Source organism: Oncorhynchus clarkii, chromosome 4 (genome assembly GCF_045791955.1).
Source record: "Oncorhynchus clarkii lewisi isolate Uvic-CL-2024 chromosome 4, UVic_Ocla_1.0, whole genome shotgun sequence".
Classification (NCBI taxonomy): Eukaryota; Metazoa; Chordata; class Actinopteri; order Salmoniformes; family Salmonidae; genus Oncorhynchus; species Oncorhynchus clarkii.
This window is the reverse complement of record NC_092150.1, coordinates 1523739-1548370: the sequence shown is the minus strand read 5'-3', so window position 1 is coordinate 1548370 and position 24632 is coordinate 1523739. Positions and strand designations below refer to the sequence as shown.

The 24632-nt window shown below is 42.4% G+C and overlaps 1 protein-coding gene across 1 annotated transcript in view; it reads left to right on the top strand.

Moving 5' to 3' along the window:
• Positions 1-1742: 1742 nt before the first annotated feature.
• The window catches only part of LOC139406280 (signaling receptor and transporter of retinol STRA6), a 126057-nt gene continuing 103167 nt past the window's right edge, over positions 1743-24632 (top strand). The window contains exons 1-5 of the mRNA XM_071148736.1: positions 1743-2442; positions 6797-6863; positions 9675-9751; positions 10011-10144; positions 24062-24228. Coding sequence (XP_071004837.1) covers positions 2354-2442; positions 6797-6863; positions 9675-9751; positions 10011-10144; positions 24062-24228 — 534 coding nt within the window. The 5' untranslated portion in view covers positions 1743-2353. The remainder of the gene's footprint in view (positions 2443-6796; positions 6864-9674; positions 9752-10010; positions 10145-24061; positions 24229-24632) is intronic.

Sequence of the window (24632 nt, the reverse complement as noted above, 5' to 3'; positions counted from 1 at the left end):
TTGTTTTTTAGATCAAAGGTCATCCGGGTTATGAACATTCATCTTCTGAATGGCGCAATCCATGTCTCAATTGTCTCAAACTTTAAAAAATATATATATTCTGTAACATGTCTCCTCCCCTTGATCTACACGGATTGAAGTGGATTCCCCTGGTCAGTCTGTGTCATGACAAGAGCAGGGGTTCCTGTATGAGCCTGTATGTAAAACCTTTAATGTTTATCTGATGTAGATTAAGAACTGCGATCATTTAACATATGGAACTCCTCCTTGATGCTGAATGTGCTAAGTGGTGAGGAGAGTGTGTGTGTGTGTGTGTGTGTGTGTGTGTGTGTGTGTGTGTGTGTGTGTGTGTGTGTGTGTGTGTGTGTGTGTGTGTGTGTGTGTGTGTGTGTGTGTGTGTGTGTGTGTGTGTGTGTGTGTGTGTGTGTTGAGACTATGCTGGTTGGTCCCTATAATGTGTGTGGTCTCAGGTTGTGCTGCTGTCTGACACATTCCAGTTTGACTCATCCAGGCTTGGTAGGAAGGTAACCTTACACAGAGAGAGATAATGATCCTGAGAGAGATAATGACCCTGTCTGTGACAGAGAGGAAACCCCACATTGTTAGTCATTAATGTTATCACTATGGAACATTAAACTGTCAGCAGGAGCTACCCACACAGTCCCTGTCACGATGGGGTTTATAAATGTCTACCTACCTGTCCTCTGTCTCTCTCATCCCTCCCTTCTCATTTCACCATACAACTCTCTACCAGCTACAGGTCAGTAACATTCAGTCTCAGGTCTAGCCACAGGTCAGTCACAGGTCTAATCTCAGGTCTAGTCACAGGTCTAGTCACAGGTCAGTCACAGGTCAGTCACAGGTCTAGTCACAGGTCTAGTCACAGGTCAGTCACAGGTCTAGTCACAGGTCTAGTCACAGGTCTAGTCACAGGTCAGTCACAGGTCAGTCACAGGTCAGTTACAGGTCTAGTCACAGGTCAGTCACAGGTCAGTCACAGGTCTAGTCACAGGTCAGTCGCAGGTCAGTCACAGGTCTAGTCACAGGTCTAGTCACAGGTCTAGTCACAGGTCTAGTCACAGGTCTAGTCACAGGTCAGTCACAGGTCAGTCAGCAACAGTTAAAGAAAACGATAGGGTTGTATAGGGCTAGGGTTGTATAGGGCTAGGGTTGTATAGGGTTAGGGTTGTATAGGGTTAGGGTTGTATAGGGCTAGGGTTGTATAGGGCTAGGGTTGTATAGGGCTAGGGTTGTAAAATGCTATACTTTATACTTTACTTTCCTAAAATGTCAAGCCTAGTTTTGCTAGCTAGTTACAGGCAACTGTACAGGAGGGTTGTTCAGGTCTGTTGCTGCCACTGTGTTCCATCAGTCAGGATGTATGAATGAGGAGATGTAAGGCAGGGATCTTTATTGAACACTGATAACTGATGTGATATCCAGTAATAACCCAGCCCGGGCAAACACACAGGAAGAATCTCTAACCCCACTAAGCTGCAGGTGGGACAGAAGATTAGCTGATTGGCTGCTGAAACTTTCTGTCCCTACTTTAATTTCTCTTTCTCTCTCTCTCTCTCTCTCTCTCTCTCTCTCTCTCTCTCTCTCTCTCTCTCTCTCTCGCTCTCTCTCTCTCTCTCTCTCTCTCTCTCTCTCTCTCTCTCTCTCTCCCCAGTGTCCCAGTCTGGTTGGTAATCCTCGTCTGAAAAAAGCCTGTTGTGGCGTGGGACTGAGAAAAGGGGGTGAGATAGACAGACAGACAGACCCAGCCTGCAGTACGGAGCCACAGCCTCGCAGCCAGGAGCCACTCAGCAAGGACCTGTCACATCACAGTACTGCAGCCCCACGGAGGACCCAGGCACCTGAAGAGCGAGAGAGAAGAACAGAGAGCAAAAGAGAGCAAAAGAGAGGAGACCAATCACAGGGTACGGCGAGGGCACCACACCACATCACACCAGCCAGAAATGCAAACACCACCAAACTTTTGGAGAAACGACTAAACTTTTTTCCTCTTGATCAAAAGGAGACCTGTGCTGAGTTACATAGGACCTAATAGTTGGGTGAACAGCAGTGTTATACTGTTCTAGAGTGAGTTCTAGGGTGATCCGAGAGTGTTCCTGAGAGTTCCGGGAGAGTTCCAAACGTGTTCTAGAGTGAGTTCTAGGGTGATCCGAGAGTGTTCCAGAGAGTTCCGGGAGAGTTCCAAGCGTGTTCTAGAGTGAGTTTTAGGGTGATCCGAGAGTGTTCCCGAGAGTTCCCGGGAGAGTTCCAAGCGTATTCTAGAGTGTTCTATACAGGGTTCTAGAATCTTTTCATCGGGCCATAGGATCTGTGGGAACTAGAGCCAGACAGCAGGATGAGTGCCACTGAAGACATAGCAAAGGACTACTATGACTACCCTGATTGGAACATGGAGAACCCTGCGCCTACCAAGGTCCCAGCTGAGTGAGTACTGTTAACTCTTATTATTCCAGTTGTACAATCTCTGTTGTTCCAAACAATGTTGTTTCATTGTTCTCTACTACTTGTTGTGGGCTTGTGACTTGGTAATCAGTGAAATTCTCTCCCTAATCCTTTCGTTGTATCAATGTTTAAAGTGTCCACCAAGGTCCCAGTCAAGTGAGTACACAGCAATGACATCTCTATGGGAGTAACTGTATTATACCATTCTGGATGACAAACCCATCCATATGAGAAATAACTTCTTGTTGTTTCATAGTTCTCTTTGACTTTTTGTGTGGGGTTATGATTTGAATGTTTTGAAATCTGCTTCATATACCCTTGGTTAAATGTTTGAATCATTAATTTGGGTGAACTGCTTCAATACGGTCAAGTCTTTAACTAGATTTGCCTCAGGTGCATAAATAATATCTCCAGACAGTACACATGGCTGAAGCACAAATATCTCCAGACAGTAGACCTGGCTGAATCTTGGAGGTGATCAGTGTTATTACCTAATAGCGCCAGACAGTAGACATGGCTGAAGCTTGGAGGTGATCAGTGTTATTAACTAATAGCGCCAGACAGTAGACCTGGCTGAAGCTTGGAGGTGATCGGTGTTATTAACTAATAGCACCAGACAGTAGACATGGCTGAAGCTTGGAGGTGATCAGTGTTATTAACTAATAGCGCCAGACAGTAGACCTGGCTGAAGCCTGGTGGTGATCAGTGTTATTAACTAATAGCGCCAGACAGTAGACCTGGCTGAAGCTTGGAGGTGATCAGTGTTATTAACTAATAGCGCCAGACAGTAGACCTGGCTGAAGCCTGGTGGTGATCAGTGTTATTAACTAATAGCGCCAGACAGTAGACCTGGCTGAAGCCTGGTGGTGATCAGTGTTATTAACGTTCTATCTTTTCAGTGTTACTCTGAGCCTAAACGGCCTGTCTTTTCAGTGTTGCTCTGAGCCTAAACGGTCTGTCTTTTCAGTGTTACTCTGAGCCTAAACGGTCTGTCTTTTTCAGTGTTACTCTGAGCCTAAACGGTCTGTCTTTTCAGTGTTACTCTGAGCCTAAACGGTCTGTCTTTTCAGTGTTACTCTGAGCCTAAACGGTCTGTCTTTTTCAGTGTTACTCTGAGCCTAAACGGTCTGTCTTTTTCAGTGTTACTCTGAGCCTAAACGGTCTGTCTTTTTCAGTGTTACTCTGAGCCTAAACGGTCTGTCTTTTTCAGTGTTACTCTGAGCCTAAACGGTCTGTCTTTTCAGTGTTACTCTGAGCCTAAACGGTCTGTCTTTTTCAGTGTGATTATAGCTATGTTGTGTGCTTTTCTTTACTTTCACCCCTTGTTATGTTTGAACAATGTTTATCATGGATGGCAAATACTTGTTTACCTTTACTCCTTAGGCTTAAAGTCGGACTGGTCAAATGTCTGCGTCGTAATTTGAATTCTACTGCTGTTGCCCATGATAATGCTGTGTATTACTGAGACCAGGGGATGTATCCTGGCAGCATAAATACATCCAAAACAGGTCCTTTGCTCTGGGTTTAGTAATGGTTGTGTAACACCTCTGGGTTTAGTAATGAGTGTGTAACACCTCTGGGTTTAGTAATGAGTGTGTAACACCTCTGGGTTTAGTAATGAGTGTGTAACACCTCTGGGTTTAGTAATGATTGTGTAACACCTCTGGGTTTAGTAATGATTGTGTAACACCTCTGGGTTTAGTAATGGTTGTGTAACACCTCTGGGTTTAGTAATGAGTGTGTAACACCTCTGGGTTTAGTAATGAGTGTGTAACACCTCTGGGTTTAGTAATGAGTGTGTAACACCTCTGGGTTTAGTAATGAGTGTGTAACACCTCTGGGTTTAGTAATGATTGTGTAACACCTCTTGGTTTAGTAATGATTGTGTAACACCTCTGGGTTTAGTAATGATTGTGTAACACCTCTGGGTTTAGTAATGATTGTGTAACACCTCTGGGTTTAGTAATGGTTGTGTAACACCTCTGGGTTTAGTAATGAGTGTGTAACACCTCTGGGTTTAGTAATGAGTGTGTAACACCTCTGGGTTTAGTAATGAGTGTGTAACACCTCTGGGTTTAGTAATGAGTGTGTAACACCTCTGGGTTTAGTAATGATTGTGTAACACCTCTTGGTTTAGTAATGATTGTGTAACACCTCTGGGTTTAGTAATGATTGTGTAACACCTCTGGGTTTAGTAATGATTGTGTAACACCTCTGGGTTTAGTAATGATTGTGTAACACCTCTGGGTTTAGTAATGATTGTGTAACACCTCTGGGTTTAGTAATGAGTGTGTAACACCTCTGGGTTTAGTAATGAGTGTGTAACACCTCTGGGTTTAGTAATGATTGTGTAACACCTCTGGGTTTAGTAATGATTGTGTAACACCTCTGGGTTTAGTAATGATTGTGTAACACCTCTGGGTTTAGTAATGATTGTGTAACACCTCTGGGTTTAGTAATGATTGTGTAACACCTCTGGGTTTAGTAATGAGTGTGTAACACCTCTGGGTTTAGTAATGAGTGTGTAACACCTCTGGGTTTAGTAATGATTGTGTAACACCTCTGGGTTTAGTAATGAGTGTGTAACACCTCTGGGTTTAGTAATGATTGTGTAACACCTCTGGGTTTAGTAATGAGTGTGTAACACCTCTGGGTTTAGTAATGATTGTGTAACACCTCTGGGTTTAGTAATGAGTGTGTAACACCTCTAGGTTTAGTAAGACTCAGACACTGGGGAAAGGGAAAGGGGGAAACGGGGATACCTAATCAGTTGTAAAACTGAATGCCTTCGAATGAAATGTGTCTTCACGCATTTAACCCAACCCCTCTGAATCAAAGCAGTGCGGGAGGCCTTAATCGATATCCACGTCTTCGGCGCCCAGGGAACAGTGGGTTAACTGCCTTGTTCAGGGGCAGAACGACAGATTTGTACCTTGTCAGCTCGGGGATTCGATCCAGCAACCTTTCAGTTACTGGCCCAACGCTCTAACCACTAGGTTACCTGCTTTAGTTTAGTAACAGTCACTTGGTTTAGTAACACAAACATACGGCATCGTCTCTGTCAGTCAGCTGTCAATCACACCTCCCTGCTCTAACAACCTGCAGGCTCTTTGTCCTGGGTTGTATTGATTAGGGCACAGTGTAGCAAAAAATATTCTGCAACAGATATGAATGTTTTACTCAGACATTGCAGCACCTCAGTCTGTCAGCCAAACCTCCCTGCTCTGGCAGGCCTGTGTCTCATTCATTAGGAACAAACGGAAGAAAACAGACTGGGAGAGACTAGCTGAACTTGTCCAATAAGAATTGCTCATTTTAGTTTCAGTTGCAAAAGATTTTGCTATGCTGTGTCCTAATGAATATGAGCCTCTAGGCCTAAGTATCATGCACGATATATCCCTGGCATTCCCTGCTAGCGTTTCTACTAGCATAACGGCTAGCATTAGCTTACTACGAGGCCCAGTAAAGCCTATCTATCCCACCATGACTGCTGGCATTAGTCCAAGCATTACTGCTACAGTAGCTTTAATATAACTGCTGCATTACTATGAGACCCAGAAATAGCAAAGATTTTTTTTATGAAGAACTATCTCAAGCAAAATAATTATTGCTACAGTACCCATTCTATGAAGCATTACAGCAGTGCTGTGAATCGTTGTAGCCTCAACATGAAGCGTTACTATGAAGCATTATAGCATTACTATGAAGCATTGTACCATTTCTATGAAGCACTATAGTATTACTATGGAATAGTATAGCATTACCATTTAGCATTTTAGCATTATTATGAAGCAATATAGCATTACTATGAAACATTATAGCATTACCATGAAGCAATATAGCATTACCATGAAGCATTATAGCATTACTATTAAGCATTATAGCAGCATTACTATTAAGCATTATAGCATTACTGTTAAGCGTTATAGCATTACTGTTAAGCATTATAGTATTACTTTGAAGCATTGTAGATTTACTATGAGGCAATGTAGCATTACCATGAAGCATCATGTTATTACCATGAAGCATTATAGCATTGCCATGAAACATTATAGTACTACTATGAAGCATTGTAGCATTACTATGAAGCATTATAGCACTGCCATGTTGTGTTATAGCATCACCATGAAGCACTGTAGAATTACCATTAAGCATTATAGCATTTAAATGAAGCATTATAGCATTACTATGAATCATTACAGCATTACCATGAAGCATTATAGCATTCCTATGAACAATTATAACATTATCATGAAGCATTACATTATATACAGCTGTAATACAACTACAGTACCCATAATGCAATGTGTCTGTGTTTGTGAATGTTACTTTGCAGAGTAATCCCACCATGTGACCCTACAGCTGATGATAGACTCTACCACATCTGCATCTCTGCCATTTCTGTAAGTCCATGATGTACTACACTACCCATCATTCTCTGTTGTTTGTATGTCCATGATGTACCACAGTACCCATAATTCTCTCTTGTCTGTAAGTCCATGATGTACTACAGTACCCATAATGCTCTGTGTAACGTATCTGGTTGTTTCTGTTATGCTGGGCGTACAGTACACAACTTTCCTGTAGTTTTATGTCTTGCTAACGTAGTGGTACGTAGACTAACTGATCTGACACAGACGCTGGTCCCACACTACTAAACTCAGCACAATAAACTGTGTTTATTTTTATCAAACTTAAAATGTGTAAATATTTGTATGAACATAACAAGATTCAACAACTGAGACATAAATTGAACAAGTTCCACAGACATGTGACTAACAGAAATGGAATAATGTGTCCCTGAACAAAGGGGGGGTCAAAATCAAAAGTAACAGTCAGTATCTGGTGTGGCCACCAGCTGCATTAAGTACTGCAGTGCATCTCCTCCTCATGGACTGCACCAGATTTGCCAGTTCTTGCTGTGAGATGTTACCCCACTCTTCCACCAAGGCACCTGCAAGTTCCCAGACATTTCTGGAGGGAATGGCCCTAGCCCTCACCCTCCGATCCAACAGGTCCCAGACGTGCTCAATGCGATTGAGATCCGAGCTCTTCACTGGCCATGGCAGAACAGATCGGTAGCCTTCAGATTGTGTCTCTGACGAGCTTCGTGACGACCGTGCATCCCAAGATTTTGTCTTCGATCTCAAAAACATGTCAGGGACAGCTAAATCAGGGCAAAAATCATGTTGCTCTGGTCCACCTGAACCAGACTGTTCTGGCTCTGTCCACCTGAACCAGACTGTTCTGGCTCTGTCCACCTGAACCAGACTGTTCTGGCTCTGCCCACCTCAACCAGACTGTTCTGGCTCTGCCCACCTCAACCAGACTGTTGTGGTTCTGTCCATCTCAACCAGACTGTTCTGGCTCTGTCCACCTGAACCAGACTGTTCTGGCTCTGCTCACCTCAACCAGACTGTTCTGCCTCTGTTCACCTCAACCAGACTGTTCTGGCTCTGCCCACCTCAACCAGACTGTTCTGGCTCTGTTCACCTCAACCAGACTGTTCTGGCTCTGCTCACCTCAACCAGACTGTTCTGACTCTGTTCACCTCAACCAGACTGTTCTGGTTCTGTTCACCTCAACCAGACTGTTCTGGCTCTGCTCACCTAAACCAGACTGTTCTGGCTCTGTCCATCTCAACCAGACAGTTCTGGCTCTGCCCACCTCAACCAGACTGTTCTGGCTCTGCTCACCTCAACCAGACAGTTCTGGCGCTGCTCACCTCAACCAGACTATTCTGACTCTGTCCATCTCAACCAGACTGTTCTGGCTCTGTCCACCTCAACAGTTTGAATCAACACAGTTTGAATCAACACAGTTTGATTCAGCACAGTTTGACTCAGCATAGCTTGGCTCAGCACAGTTTGACTCAGCACAGTTGGACTCAGAATAGCTTGACTCAGCACAGTTTGGCTCAGCACAGCTTGGCTCAGCACAGCTTGACTCAGAATAGCTTGTCTCATTACAGTTTGGCTCAGCACAGCTTAGCTCAGCACAGTTTGACTCAGCACAGTTTGACTCAACACAGTTTGGCTCAGCACAGTTTGTCTCAGCACAGTTTGACTCAACACAGTTTGACTCAGCACAGATTGACTCAGCACAGTTTGACTCAGCACAGTTTGACTAAGCACAGTTTGTCTCAGCACAGTTTGAATCAACACAGTTTGTCTCAACACAGTAGTGTGAAAAGCCCATTATGACACCATTATGTCATTACTTCACACACGTCTCACTCTCTATCCTCTTCACGTTTACACCACCGTTTCAGCCACATTCCCACTCTGTAATCCCAGGTGTAAAATGACTGTCTGATACTGTATAAAGCCATCAGCAACAACTCTTACACGATAAGGTTTTCTAGGTCAACATATAAATCAAATCAAATGTATTTATAAAGCCCTTCTTACATCAGCTGATATCTCAAAGTGCTGTAAAGAAACCCAGTCTATAAAACCCCAAACAGCAAGCAATGCAGATGATGACGCCAATATACCATGGTCTTTCCTGTAGATAAGATTACAGTCTGATTTCAACACCATTGGTTTGGACCTTATGTAACCTGATGTATTTATCCAGTAGACCTGTAGTGTTATATATCGACGGGCCATAGCTGATAACCCTCCAATTCACAACTAAACTACAGATTAGAAGTTTATTTTTTACTGCTGAGATGATACCAGTCCGTTTTGGCTAAACATTCCACTCTTTGTACTCAATGTCATGTGTTTTTACTCCAAAAATAAATTTAAGGCCAAGCACCATGCCATAAAAGTTGTTTTTTTTCTTCCGTTTAGCATATCACAATCAACTTTTACCCGTTTGTTTCTATTACAAATATTGTATTAAAATATGCTAATGTTTTTCATTAAATATGTGCAAATGAACTTTTTGGGACACTGGATTAAGTGAACTGTGAAGTCACTCTAGGTCAATACTGCTCAGTGAGCTGTGAAGTCCTGACTAATGGTGACCCAGTGAGATCATAGACTGGGGGAAACCCTTTTGTTGTGGGGTCTCCCCCCCAGTCTTTGGTCTGACCCAGGGGAGAGGGCAGGGGGTCCCAAGAGGACTGAGGTGAAGGCAGGGGGTCCACAGCTGCACAAGTGTCAAGGGTCATATGGGTCGGGCAGAAGGACCAGACAGATGTGGCCAACTGGGATAACTGAAATGTCTCCTGGACTAATTGGTCTGTCTCCCATTCTGTGGTGCAGCTGGTGGTCATGTTGATCCTAGCATTCCTTGCCAGGAGGATGAAGCTGGCGGATGGGCAGAAAAGAGGTTTACTCAGGTGAGATCCCCTTCTCTTACTCCATATTATAATCTTAGACTTCAACAAAAACCTTTAAATGGCATCCTAATCCTCCCTTCTGTGGGAAAGTGAATTTACAAACGGAATAGGACTTTTTTATTTTATTGAAATTATATTTCCCCCCCCCCAACCCTGCCGTCCACACTGTTGCATCCCCCTGCCATGACATCACACATCAAACCTGAAGCAGCTTGGTTCTAACATCCTGGTTCTAAATATTTTCCTGTTTGATCCCCAGCCCAGTGAACTTCCTGGACCACACGCAACACAAGGGCTTAGCTGTAGCAGTGTTTGGAGTGCTGTTCTGCAAACTGTTTGGTCTGGTCATAGCACCAAACCCTCTTCCCTTCACCACAGACCAAGCCAACAAACGTAAGGAGCAGGAAGATGTAGAAAATTGTGAAATGATAGATCGGAGTAGTGTTTTGTTCCACAATTATTAGGAGTTCACAGCGAAACCTATTGTCATTCTTAGATCATTATTTTCTCTTTAAAGGGAAACTTCACCGCTACACTCTATTTGGCGTGTTTTTCCTGTCAGACATCCTGTCAGACATCATATCCTGTCAGACATCACATCCTGTCAGACATCACATCATGCCAGACATCCTGTCAGACATCACATCCTGTCAGACATCACATCCTGTCAGACATCACATCATGCCAGACATCACATCCTGTCAGACGTCACATCCTGTTAGACATCCTGTCAGACATCACATCCTGTCAGACATCACATCCTGTCAGACATCCTGTCAGACGTCACATCCTGTCAGACATCCTGTCAGACATCACATCCTGTCAGACATCCTGTCAGACGTCACATCCTGTCAGACATCATGTCCCCCGAAATAATACTACTGATGAAGGGTGTTTCAGACATAATACTTAGTGATGAAAGGTGTTTCAGACATAATACTTAGTGATGAAAGGTGTTTCAGACATAATACTACTGATGAAAGGTGTTTCAGACATAATACTTAGTGATGAAATGTGTTTCAGACATAATACTACTGATGAAAGGTGTTTCAGACATAATACTACTGATGAAAGGTGTTTCAGACATAATACTTAGTGATGAAAGGTGTTTCAGACATAATACTTAGTGATGAAATGTGTTTCAGACATAATACTTAGTGATGAAATGTGTTTCAGACATAATACTGTTGATGAAAGGTGTTTCAGACATAATACTACTGATGAAAGGTGTTTCAGACATAATACTACTGATGAAAGGTGTTTCAGACATAATACTTAGTGATGAAAGGTTCTTCAGACATAATACTTAGTGATGAAATGTGTTTCAGACATAATACTGTTGATGAAAGGTGTTTCAGACATAATACTACTGATGAAAGGTGTTTCAGACATAATACTACTGATGAAAGGTGTTTCAGACATAATACTTAGTGATGAAAGGTGTTTCAGACATAATACTACTTAGTGATGAAGGGTGTTTCAGACATAATACTACTGATGAAAGGTGTTTCAGACATAATACTTAGTGATGAAAGGTGTTTCAGACATAATACTTAGTGATGAAATGTGTTTCAGACATAATACTGTTGATGAAAGGTGTTTCAGACATAATACTACTGATGAAAGGTGTTTCAGACATAATACTACTGATGAAAGGTGTTTCAGACATAATACTTAGTGATGAAAGGTTCTTCAGACATAATACTTAGTGATGAAATGTGTTTCAGACATAATACTGTTGATGAAAGGTGTTTCAGACATAATACTACTGATGAAAGGTGTTTCAGACATAATACTACTGATGAAAGGTGTTTCAGACATAATACTTAGTGATGAAAGGTGTTTCAGACATAATACTACTTAGTGATGAAGGGTGTTTCAGACATAATACTACTGATGAAAGGTGTTTCAGACATAATACTTAGTGATGAAAGGTGTTTCAGACATAATACTTAGTGATGAAATGTGTTTCAGACATAATACTGCTGATGAAAGGTGTTTCAGACATAATACCACTGATGAAATGTGTTTCAGACATAATACTATATATATATATATATATATATATATATATATATATATATATATATATATACAACAGCTAGCGATATCTATACCACAATGCAGTTAGAGCTCACTAGACATTCTATATTATACTACAACATCAGTCTAACTGAATATGAATGTTGTATTGGTTGAACGTTCCAGGCAGATTCCAGAATGTTCTTCAGCTGGTGAACCTTGTGTTGGGTAATGGCAGCTGGTTTAGCAGGCTTTGGCGCTGTGGAGTTTTTGGCAGGGATGTTGGGTTTGGGGAGCTGTGACTCTGGCTTCTTGTAGACAACCGTCTAGCCTTTTCGACAACTACACAGCCAGGTAGACAAGCCTCTCCCTGAAGTGGTGGGTTGTGGGCTAGTACACTTTCTTCACCACCCACTGCTACAACTACTTACAGCAGATTTGTTGTTACTGCAAGTCTCCTGGAAAGACATGAAGACTGATTATCAGGATGTGTAAAACATGAAGACTGATTATCAGGATGTGTAAAACATGAAGACTGATCATCAGGATGTGTAAAACATGAAGACTGATTATCAGGATGTTTAAAACATGAAGACTGATTATCAGGATGTTTAAAACATGAAGACTGATCATCAGGATGTGTAAAACATGAAGACTGATTATCAGGATGTGTAAAACATGAAGACTGATCATCAGGATGTGTAAAACATGAAGACTGATCATCAGGATGTGTAAAACATGAAGACTGATCATCAGGATGTGTAAAACATGAAGACTGATTATCAGGATGTGTAAAACATGAAGACTGATCATCAGGATGTGTAAAACATGAAGACTGATTATCAGGATGTGTAAAACATGAAGACTGATCATCAGGATGTGTAAAACATTAAGACTGATTATCAGGATGTGTAAAACATGAAGACTGATTATCAGGATGTGTAAAACATGAAGACTGATCACCAGGATGTGTAAAACATGAAGACTGATTATCAGGATGTGTAAAACATGAAGACTGATCATCAGGATGTGTAAAACATGAAGACTGATCACCAGGATGTGTAAAACATGAAGACTGATTATCAGGATGTGTAAAACATGAAGACTGATTATCAGGATGTGTAAAACATGAAGACTGATTATCAGGACGTGTAAAACATGAAGACTGATCATCAGGATGTGTAAAACATGAAGACTGATTATCAGGATGTGTAAAACATGAAGACTGATTATCAGGATGTGTAAAACATGAAGACTGATTATCAGGATGTGTAAAACATGAAGACTGATTATCAGGATGTGTAAAACATGAAGACTGATTATCAGGATGTGTAAAACATGAAGACTGATTATCAGGATGTGTAAACAAACAATAAACCAAGTGAATCTGTCAACCAAAAAGGGTTTGGTTGACTGATGTTTTATTGCACTCACAGTCATTAATGGAGCATTGAGATGGGTGGTTAGCAAAGTTGTGACAAGTTTGAGGGGGGCTTGACTTGTAGACAGTCAAGTTGTTTATTGTTACAGTTGAAGTCAGAAGTTTACATACACTTAGGTTGGAGTCATTAAAACTCATTTTTTCAACCAGTCCACACATTTCTTGTTAACAAACTATAGTTTTGGCAAGTTGGTTAGGACATCTATTTTGTGCAAGACTCAAGTCATTTTTCCAAAAGTTGTTTACAGACTTTTACTTATACACTGTATTTCACTGTATCACAATTCCAATGGGTCAGAAGTTTACATACACTAAGTTGACTGCGCCTTTAAACAGCTTGGAAAATTCCAGAAAATTATGGCATGGCTTTAGAAGATTCTGATAGGTTAATTTACATCATTTTAGACATCATTTTAATTTTGGTGTACCTGTGGATGTATTTCAAGTCCTACCTCCAATCTCAGTGCCTCTTTGCTTGACATCATGGGAAAATCAAAAGAAATCAGCCAAGACCTCAGAAAAAAAATTGTAGACCTCCACAAGTCTGGTTCATCCTTGGGAGCAATTTCCAAACACCTGAATGTACCATGTTCATCTGTACAAACAATAGTACGCAAGTATAAACATCATGGGACCACGCAGCTGTCATACTGCTCAGGAAGGAGACACGTTCTGTCTCCTAGAGATGAATGTAAAAAATCAATCCCAGAACAACAGCAAAGGACCTTGCGAAGATGCTGGAGGAAACGGGTACAAAAGTATCTATATCCACAGTAAAACAAGTCCTATATCAACATAACCTGAAAGTCGCTCAGCAAGGAAGAAGCCACTGCTTCAAAACCGCCATAAAAAAACCCAGACTACGGTTTGCAACTGCACATGGGGACAAAGATTGTACTTTTGGAGAAATGTCCTCTGATCTAATGAAACAAAAATAGAACTGTTTGGCCATAATGACCATCATTATGTTCGGAGGAAAAGGGGGGAGGCTTGCAAGCCGAAGAACACCATCTGTGAAGCAAGGGGGTGGCAGCATCATGTTGTTAGGGTGCTTTACTGCAGGAGGGACTGGTGCACTTCAGAAAATAGATGGCATCATGAGGATGGAAAATTATGTGGATATATTGAAGCAACATCTCAAGACATCAGTCAGGAAGTTAAAGCTTGGTCGCAAATGGGTCTTCCAAATGGACAATGACCCCAAGCATACTTCCAAAGTTGTTATAAAATATCTTAAGGACTGCAAAGTCAAGGTATTGGAGCAGCCATCACAAAGCCCTGACCTCAATCCTATAGAACAGTTGTGGACAGAACTGCAAAAGTGTGTGCGAGCAATGAGGCCTACAAACCTGACTCAGTTACACCAGCTCTGTCAGGAGGAATGGGCCAAAATTTACCCAACTTATTGTGGGAATCTTGTGGAAGGCTACCCGAAATGTTTGACCCAAGTTAAACAATTTAAAGGCAATGCTACCAAATACTAATTGAGTATATGTAAACTTCTGACCCACTGGGAATGTGATGAAAGAAGTAAAAGCTGAAATAAATAATTCTCTCTACTATTATTCTGACATTTCACATTCTTAAAATAAAGTGGTGATCCTAACTTACCTAAGACAGGGAATGTTTACTATGATTAAATGTCAGGAATGGTGAACAACTGAGTTGAAATGTATTTGGCTAAGGTGTATGTAAACTTCCTACTTCATCTGTATGTATGAGCACCTACAGTTGTGTTGTTGAGTAGACAATCACTGCCAACAATAGAGTGAATGAGCTAGTAGAGTATACTAACAGACCCTTTCCCCCATGTCAAATAACTGACTGGGTGTGAAAAGTTGGAGGAGCACTTGTCTTGTCTTGTTTAGTGCATTGGTGAGTTTCTCTTTAATTGTTTTAAAGTCACCATTGGCCTCATGGGGAAAATCCGGTTTCCTTCCTCTTCGGCAACTGAGTTAGGAAGGATGTCTGTATCTTTGTGGTGACTGGGGGCATTGATGCACCATCCAAAGTGTAATTATTACCTTAAATGTTTCCTTTTTAAAATTATTTTTTACCCATCTACCAATAGCTACCCTTCGTTTGAAAACTTCCCTGTTCTTTGTGGTTGAATCTGTGCTTGAAATTCACTGAGAGACATAGGGACCTTACAATTATCTGTATGTGTAGGGTACAGAGATGAGTTAGTCATTCATTAATCATGTTAAACACTATTATTGCACACAGAGTGAGTCCATGCAACTTAATTTGTTACTTGTTAAGCAAATCTTTACTCCTGAACTTATTTAGGCTTGCCTTAAGTGTGTTTCACCGGGCCTCTACTCTACTACCATATTATCTACAATGTGTATAGGCCAGTGGCCAACAAAAATTCTAATTGAATCCATTTTAGATTCAGCCTGTAACACAATAACATTTTGAAAAGGTCAAGGGGTGTGAATACTGTCTGAAGGCACTGTGGATCGAGAACTGTTATCAGCTGAATTTAGCAGTGTGCTATAGACCGTAGCAGGTGACCGTAGCAGGTGACTTAAGCTGTTGTTTGTCAGTACTGTGATTTCCCATTGTAGCCAATTCAATTGTAGAAATTCCGTAACCAATTTCTGGTAAATTCAATACCGATTTTGATACAGAATTTGGAGTTTTAATCACTTGGTAATTCATCAACAAAATTGAGATCAGCAAAAAACATAGCTGGTCGATAGGTCTACATTTACTTGTTGTTTCTGTGAACTTTTATTATCCTCCCTCATGATGGAGAGAAATGTGAAAATATCTTAAATATATGTGGATTTTTGGTAACAGTATTTCAAAGCACAAGGCAATGTTTCTTAAACGTACATAAGGCAGAAAAAAGACTAAACTAAATATAAGTGTTGATTTTTGGTAACAGTATTCTCATGGGTCCTTTATGTTGTTGCTCATGGGTCCTTTATGTTGTTGCTCATGGGTCCTTTATGTTGTTGCTCATGGGTCCTTTATGTTGTTGCTCATGGGTCCTTTATGTTGTTGCTCATGGGTCCTTTATGTTGTTGCTCATGGGTCCTTTATGTTGCTGCTCATGGGTCCTTTATGTTGTTGCTCATGGGTCCTTTATGTTGCTGCTCATGGGTCCTTTATGTTGTTGCTCATGGGTCCTTTATGTTGCTGCTCATGGGTCCTTTATGTTGCTGCTCATGGGTCCTTTATGTTGTTGCTCATGGGTCCTTTATGTTGCTGCTCATGGGTCCTTTATGTTGCTGCTCATGGGTCCATTAAGACATGTTGCTAATGGGTCCTTTATGTTGTTGCTCATGGGTCCTTTATGTTGCTGCTCATGGGTCCTTTATGTTGCTGCTCATGGGTCCTTTAAGACATGTTGTTGCTCATGGGTCCTTTAGGTTGTTGCTCATGGGTCCTTTATGTTGTTGCTCATGGGTCCTTTATGTTGCTGCTCATGGGTCCTTTATGTTGTTGCTCATGGGTCCATTATGACATGTTGTTGCTCATGGGTCCTTTATGTTGTTGCTCATGGGTCCTTTATGTTGTTGCTCATGGGTCCTTTATGTTGTTGCTCTTTGGTCCTTTATGTTGCTGCTCATGGGTCCTTTAAGACATATTGTTGCTCATGGGTTCTTTATGTTGCTGCTCATGGGCCCTTTATGTTGCTGCTCATGGGTCCTTTATGTTGTTGCTCATGGGTCCATTAAGACATGTTGTTGCTCATGGGTCCATTAAGACATGTTGTTGCTCATGGGTCCTTTATGTTGCTGCTCATGGGTCCTTTATGTTGTTGCTGCTCATGGGTCCTTTATGTTGTTGCTCATGGGTCCTTTATGTTGCAGCTCATGGGTCCTTTATGTTGCTGCTCATGGTTCCTTTATGTTGCTGCTCATGGGTCCTTTATGTTGCTGCTGATGGGTCCTTTATGTTGTTGCTCATGGGTCCTTTATGTTGTTGCTCTTTGGTCCTTTATGTTGTTGCTCATGGGTCCTTTATGTTGCTGCTCATGGGTCCTTTATGTTGCTGCTGATGGGTCCTTTATGTTGCTGCTCATGGGTCCTTTATGTTGCTGCTCATGGGTCCTTTATGTTGCTGCTCATGGGTCCTTTATGTTGCTGCTCATGGGTCCTTTATGTTGCTGCTGATGGGTCCTTTATGTTGTTGCTCATGGGTCCTTTATGTTGCTGCTCATGGGTCCTTTATGTTGCTGCTGATGGGTCCTTTATGTTGCTGCTCATGGGTCCTTTATGTTGCTGCTGATGGGTCCTTTATGTTGTTGCTCATGGGTCCTTTATGTTGTTGCTCTTTGGTCCTTTATGTTGCTGCTCATGGGCCCTTTATGTTGCTGCTCATGGGTCCTTTAAGACATGTTGCTGCTCATGGGCCCTTTATGTTGCTGCTCATGGGTCCTTTAAGACATGTTGTTGCTCATGGGTCCTTTATGTTGTTGCTCATGGGTCCTTTATGTTGTTGCTCATTGGTCCTTTATGTTGCTGCTCATGGGTCCTTTATGTTGTTGCTCATGGGTCCTTTATGTTGCTGCTCATGGGTCCTTTATGTTGCTGCTCATGGGTACTTTATGTTGTTGCTCATGCGTCCTTTATGTTGCTGCTCATGGGCCCTTTATGTTGCTGCTCATGGGTCCTTTAAGACATGTTGCTGCTCATGGGTCCTTTATGTTGTTGCTCATGGGTCCTTTAAGACATGTTGCTGCTCATGGGTCCTTTAAGACATGTTGCTGCTCATGGGTCCTTTAAGACATGTTGCTGCTCATGGGTCCTTTATGTTGCTGCTCATGGGTCCTTTAAGACATGTTGCTGCTCATGGGTCCTTTAAGACATGTTGCTACTCATGGGTCCTTTATGTTGTTGCTCATGGGTCCTTTATGTTGCTGCTCATGGGTCCTTTATGTTGCTGCTCATGGGTCCTTTATGTTGCTGCTCATGGGTCCTTTAGGACATGTTGCTGCTCATGGGTCCTTTATGTTGCTGCTCATGGGTCCTTTATGTTGTTGCTCATGGGTCCTTTATGTTGCTGCTCATGGGTCCTTTATGTTGCTGCTCATGGGTCCTTTATGTTGTTGCTCATGGGTCCTTTATGTTGCTGCTCATGGGTCCTTTATGTTGCTGCTCATGGGTCCATTAAGACATGTTGCTAATGGGTCCTTTATGTTGTTGCTCATGGGTCCTTTATGTTGCTGCTCATGGGTCCTTTATGTTGCTGCTCATGGGTCCTTTAAGACATGTTGTTGCTCATGGGTCCTTTAGGTTGTTGCTCATGGGTCCTTTATGTTGTTGCTCATGGGTCCTTTATGTTGCTGCTCATGGGTCCTTTATGTTGTTGCTCATGGGTCCATTATGACATGTTGTTGCTCATGGGTCCTTTATGTTGTTGCTCATGGGTCCTTTATGTTGTTGCTCATGGGTCCTTTATGTTGTTGCTCTTTGGTCCTTTATGTTGCTGCTCATGGGTCCTTTATGTTGCTGCTCATGGGTCCTTTAAGACATATTGTTGCTCATGGGTTCTTTATGTTGCTGCTCATGGGCCCTTTATGTTGCTGCTCATGGGTCCTTTATGTTGTTGCTCATGGGTCCATTAAGACATGTTGTTGCTCATGGGTCCATTAAGACATGTTGTTGCTCATGGGTCCTTTATGTTGCTGCTCATGGGTCCTTTATGTTGTTGCTGCTCATGGGTCCTTTATGTTGTTGCTCATGGGTCCTTTATGTTGCAGCTCATGGGTCCTTTATGTTGCTGCTCATGGTTCCTTTATGTTGCTGCTCATGGGTCCTTTATGTTGCTGCTGATGGGTCCTTTATGTTGTTGCTCATGGGTCCTTTATGTTGTTGCTCTTTGGTCCTTTATGTTGTTGCTCATGGGTCCTTTATGTTGCTGCTCATGGGTCCTTTATGTTGCTGCTGATGGGTCCTTTATGTTGCTGCTCATGGGTCCTTTATGTTGCTGCTCATGGGTCCTTTATGTTGCTGCTCATGGGTCCTTTATGTTGCTGCTCATGGGTCCTTTATGTTGCTGCTGATGGGTCCTTTATGTTGTTGCTCATGGGTCCTTTATGTTGCTGCTCATGGGTCCTTTATGTTGCTGCTGATGGGTCCTTTATGTTGCTGCTCATGGGTCCTTTATGTTGCTGCTGATGGGTCCTTTATGTTGTTGCTCATGGGTCCTTTATGTTGTTGCTCTTTGGTCCTTTATGTTGCTGCTCATGGGCCCTTTATGTTGCTGCTCATGGGTCCTTTAAGACATGTTGCTGCTCATGGGCCCTTTATGTTGCTGCTCATGGGTCCTTTAAGACATGTTGTTGCTCATGGGTCCTTTATGTTGTTGCTCATGGGTCCTTTATGTTGTTGCTCATTGGTCCTTTATGTTGCTGCTCATGGGTCCTTTATGTTGTTGCTCATGGGTCCTTTATGTTGCTGCTCATGGGTCCTTTATGTTGCTGCTCATGGGTACTTTATGTTGTTGCTCATGCGTCCTTTATGTTGCTGCTCATGGGCCCTTTATGTTGCTGCTCATGGGTCCTTTAAGACATGTTGCTGCTCATGGGTCCTTTATGTTGTTGCTCATGGGTCCTTTAAGACATGTTGCTGCTCATGGGTCCTTTAAGACATGTTGCTGCTCATGGGTCCTTTAAGACATGTTGCTGCTCATGGGTCCTTTATGTTGCTGCTCATGGGTCCTTTAAGACATGTTGCTGCTCATGGGTCCTTTAAGACATGTTGCTACTCATGGGTCCTTTATGTTGTTGCTCATGGGTCCTTTATGTTGCTGCTCATGGGTCCTTTATGTTGCTGCTCATGGGTCCTTTATGTTGCTGCTCATGGGTCCTTTAGGACATGTTGCTGCTCATGGGTCCTTTATGTTGCTGCTCATGGGTCCTTTCTGTTGCTGCTCATGGGTCCTTTAAGACATATTGCTGCTCATGGGTCCTTTATGTTGCTGCTCATGGGTCCTTTAGGACATGTTGCTGCTCATGGGTCCTTTCTGTTGCTGCTCATGGGTCCTTTAAGACATATTGCTGCTCATGGGTCCTTTATGTTGCTGCTCATGGGTCCTTTAGGACATGTTGCTGCTCATGGGTCCTTTATGTTGCTGCTCATGGGTCCTTTAAGACATATTGTTGCTCATGGGTCCTTTATGTTGCTGCTCATGGGTCCTTTATGTTGCTGCTCATGGGTCCTTTATGTTGCTGCTCATGGGTCCTTTATGTAGCTGCTCATGGGTCCTTTAGGACATGTTGCTGCTCATGGGTCCTTTATGTTGCTGCTCATGGGTCCTTTGTGTTGCTGCTCATGGGTCCTTTATGTTGTTGCTCATGGGTCCTTTATGTTGTTGCTCATGGGTCCTTTATGTTGCTGCTCATGGGTCCTTTATGTAGCTGCTCATGGGTCCTTTATGTTGCTGCTCATGGGTCCTTTATGTTGTTGCTCATGGGTCCTTTAGGACATGTTGCTGCTCATGGGTCCTTTATGTTGCTGCTCATGGGTCCTTTGTGTTGCTGCTCATGGGTCCTTTATGCTGTTGCTCATGGGTCCTTTATGTTGCTGCTCATGGGTCCTTTATGTAGCTGCTCATGGGTCCTTTAGGACATGTTGCTGCTCATGGGTCCTTTATGTTGCTGCTCATGGGTCCTTTGTGTTGCTGCTCATGGGTCCTTTATGTTGCTGCTCATGGGTCCTTTATGTTGCTGCTCATGGGTCCTTTAGGACATGTTGCTGCTCATGGGTCCTTTATGTTGTTGCTCATGGGTCCTTTCTGTTGCTGCTCATGGGTCCTTTAAGACATATTGCTGCTCATGGGTCCTTTATGTTGCTGCTCATGGGTCTTTAGGACATGTTGCTGCTCATGGGTCCTTTATGTTGCTGCTCATGGGTCCTTTCTGTTGCTGCTCATGGGTCCTTTAAGACATATTGCTGCTCATGGGTCCTTTATGTTGCTGCTCATGGGTCTTTAGGACATGTTGCTGCTCATGGGTCCTTTATGTTGCTGCTCATGGGTCCTTTATGTTGCTGCTCATGGGTCCTTTATGTTGCTGCTCATGGGTCCTTTAAGACATGTTGCTGCTCATGGTTCCTTTATGTTGTTGCTCATGGGTCCTTTATGTTGTTGCTCTTTGGTCCTTTATGTTGTTGCTCATGGGTCCTTTATGTTGTTGCTCTTTGGTCCTTTATGTTGCTGCTCATGGGTCCTTTATGTTGCTGCTCATGGGTCCTTTATGTTGTTGCTCATGGGTCCTTTATGTTGTTGCTCTTTGGTCCTTTATGTTGCTGCTCATGGGTCCTTTATGTTGCTGCTCATGGGTCCTTTATGTTGTTGCTGCTCATGGGTCCTTTATGTTGTTGCTCATGGGTCCTTTATGTTGCTGCTCATGGGTCCTTTAAGACATGTTGCTGCTCATGGGTCCTTTCTGTTGCTGCTCATTGGTCCTTTATGTTGCTGCTCATGGGTCCTTTATGTTGCTGCTCATGGGTCCTTTATGTTGCTGCTCATGGGTCCTTTAAGACATATTGCTGCTCACGGGTCCTTTAAGATGGAAATGACCTCAAGTCAATAATAACCATTGGGTCATTGGTTGAGGCTTCTTGGGTGCGTGACATTACTCTGAGCCCTTACCAAAACACAAAACATGGCGGGCAGTTTTTCTCGCCTCGGTTCTGAAACCAGTAGTAACCACCAACTTCAATGACAGTTAATTAAAACATTCCTGTGACAATAACACTGTTACCTAGCAGGGCTTGCTAGCTAACTGCAGTGTGTGAGTCATCTCAGTAGTTCTTTTGTAAAACACCTAGCGAAATTCTAATTTGCGACGCTAGCTAGCTAACGCTAACGCTCGGCTGCTTCTAGACTCGAGAGCTCATGAGGATTCAGGAGCCAGTGAGTTTGATCATTTCACCATGGGCAACAACAGCTCGTTACAAATTAGTTTTCAGCCAAATATGTTAAGCTAATGGTTAGTTTATCCATTGCCCAATGAATTTAGAAGGATAGCTACTGACTGAAATTGAGCTAGACTCTGGAGCCCACTGGTTAGACATGATTACACCACGGGCAACAATAACTGGCGACTATTTCGTTTCCTGTAAAATATGTCAAACTCATCGTTAGTTTTTCTACTGACCACTGCATTTAGACCCCTTACATCAGTCTTTAAAGGCCCGGTAAGTCAACAGAAGTTGGCAGATTAATGACTTACAAACAACAGCTGCAAATTCCAACAAAACTATATCAGGTTTTAAAGTTCTAACAGCACTATCATGAATCCAGCAAAGGAATGTGTGGGGTTAGAGTGCAGTATTAACATGTATTTTATTTCATTTCATTTCATTTCATAGAAAAAAAAGTTTTTTTTACCTGGCTTTAGCCACAGAGGGAGCAGGCCTGGGGGGAATTGCCTTGCAACATAATGAAAGTCAGCATAGGGCAACAAATTCCCATGATTTGTGAATGTGTTCAGGTTGAACAGCTAGCGCGACATCTAAAATGGAAAAAAAATCTATACGATTTCATCTAATAGGTTGTATCTTACAAAATAACTACATTTTGGTCTCTACCAGTCATTAACTATTTACACATAATAGACATATTGGAACATTTATGGACAAACGTATACTCAACCTTTAATGGCTTTGAGAATAACAAAACAAATATGCATTAAAAATATGTCCGTGCTGTACGTTTGTCACTGTGTCATCCTGTGATCCCTGGTCATTACTCCTCGCAGCTATATTCTTTTGTCGTGTTTTTTTTATTTTTTAAAAACTTTTTATCCCCTTGAGGTAAAAAATCCTTCTTTCACAAAAGAGGACTTGACCAAGAGGGCAACTGAGAACTTTAATTGGATTTTCTAAATCTACTTTTGGAGCTTTATTCTGCCAATATGAGGTCTTTCTGAATCCTTGTGTCCGACATGGCCAGTTCTAGCCCTGTGGGTCTGTGAAGCATTGTGGATAGTGAGTCATACTCCTAACCAGATATTGTAGTCTGTCTGATTCACTGTTTGATTTACTAGCTGGGAGTCATTTGAAAAGAGGGGCATCTGTTCGAAAGAAAAGCCAGTGGTGTAAAAAACATTATGTTGACACAATACTCAGAACAGTTGGATCATTCATGCAATAGTTGTTGTTACATAATGTGATTGTTTTTTTCTACTTGTGTCTTTTCTTTTCGACTTAGCTAAAGCTTTATAAACTTTGTATTGAAATGACGGAAGGCTTTACTAAGCAACCACAATGTTATACTGTACACACAAGCTCAAACAGCTGAGGGAGAGTATAGTAACAGCTGAGACAGTATAGAAACAGCTGAGAGACAGTATAGTAACAGCTGAGACAGTATAGAAACAGCTGAGAGACAGTATAGTAACAGCTGAGAGACAGTATAGTAACAGCTGAGAGACAGTATAGTAACAGAGAGACAGTATAGTAACAGAGAGACAGTATAGTAACAGCTGAGAGGCAGTATAGTAACAGCTGAGGGACAGTATAGTAACAGCTGAGGGACAGTATAGTAACAGAGAGACAGTATAGTAACAGCTGAGAGACAGTGTAGTAACAGAGAGACAGTAAAGTAACAGAGAGACAGTATAGTAACAGAGAGACAGTATAGTAACAGCAGAGAGACAGTAAAATAACAGCTGAGGGACAGTATAGTAACAGCTGAGAGACAGTATAGTAACAGAGAGACAGTATAGTAACAGAGAGACAGTATAGTAACAGCTGAGAGACAGTAAAATAACAGCTGAGGGACAGTATAGTAACAGAGAGACAGTATAGTAACAGAGAGACAGGATGGAGTTTAATAATGTTTTAGTTTCTTACGTCTATTTCCTGTTGTGTTTCCCCCCCCAGAGTATTGGATTATCGTCTCGCTGTTCTACTACCCTGTACTGTACTTCCCTCTCCTGGCCTGTGGAACGCTTCGTAACGCCGTGGGGTACGTCCTGGGCTCCCTGCTTTCCTGGACTCACTTTGGGGTCCTCGTCTGGCAGAAGGCCGACTGCCCCAAGACACCAGAGGTGAGAGGGAGGGGGAGAGAGAGTGGATTGTGGTCTGTCCTAACCCTTGAGACAATTGAGACATGGATTGTGTATGTCCGCCATTCAGACGGTGAATGGGCACAACAAAATATTTAAGTGCCTTTGAATGGGGTATGGTAGTAGGTGCCAAGCGCACCGGTTTGTTTCAAGAACTGCTGGGTTTTTCACACTCAACATTTTTTCCTGTGTATCAAGAATGGTCCACCACCCAAAGGACTTCCAGCCAACTTGACACAACTGTGGGAAGCATTGGAGTCAACATGGACCAGCATCCGTGTCTACAAGGCTTTCGACACCTTGTAGAGTCCATGCCCCAATGAATTGAGGCTGTTTTGAGGACAAAAGGGTTGTGTGTAACTCAATACTATGAAGGTGTAACTAAT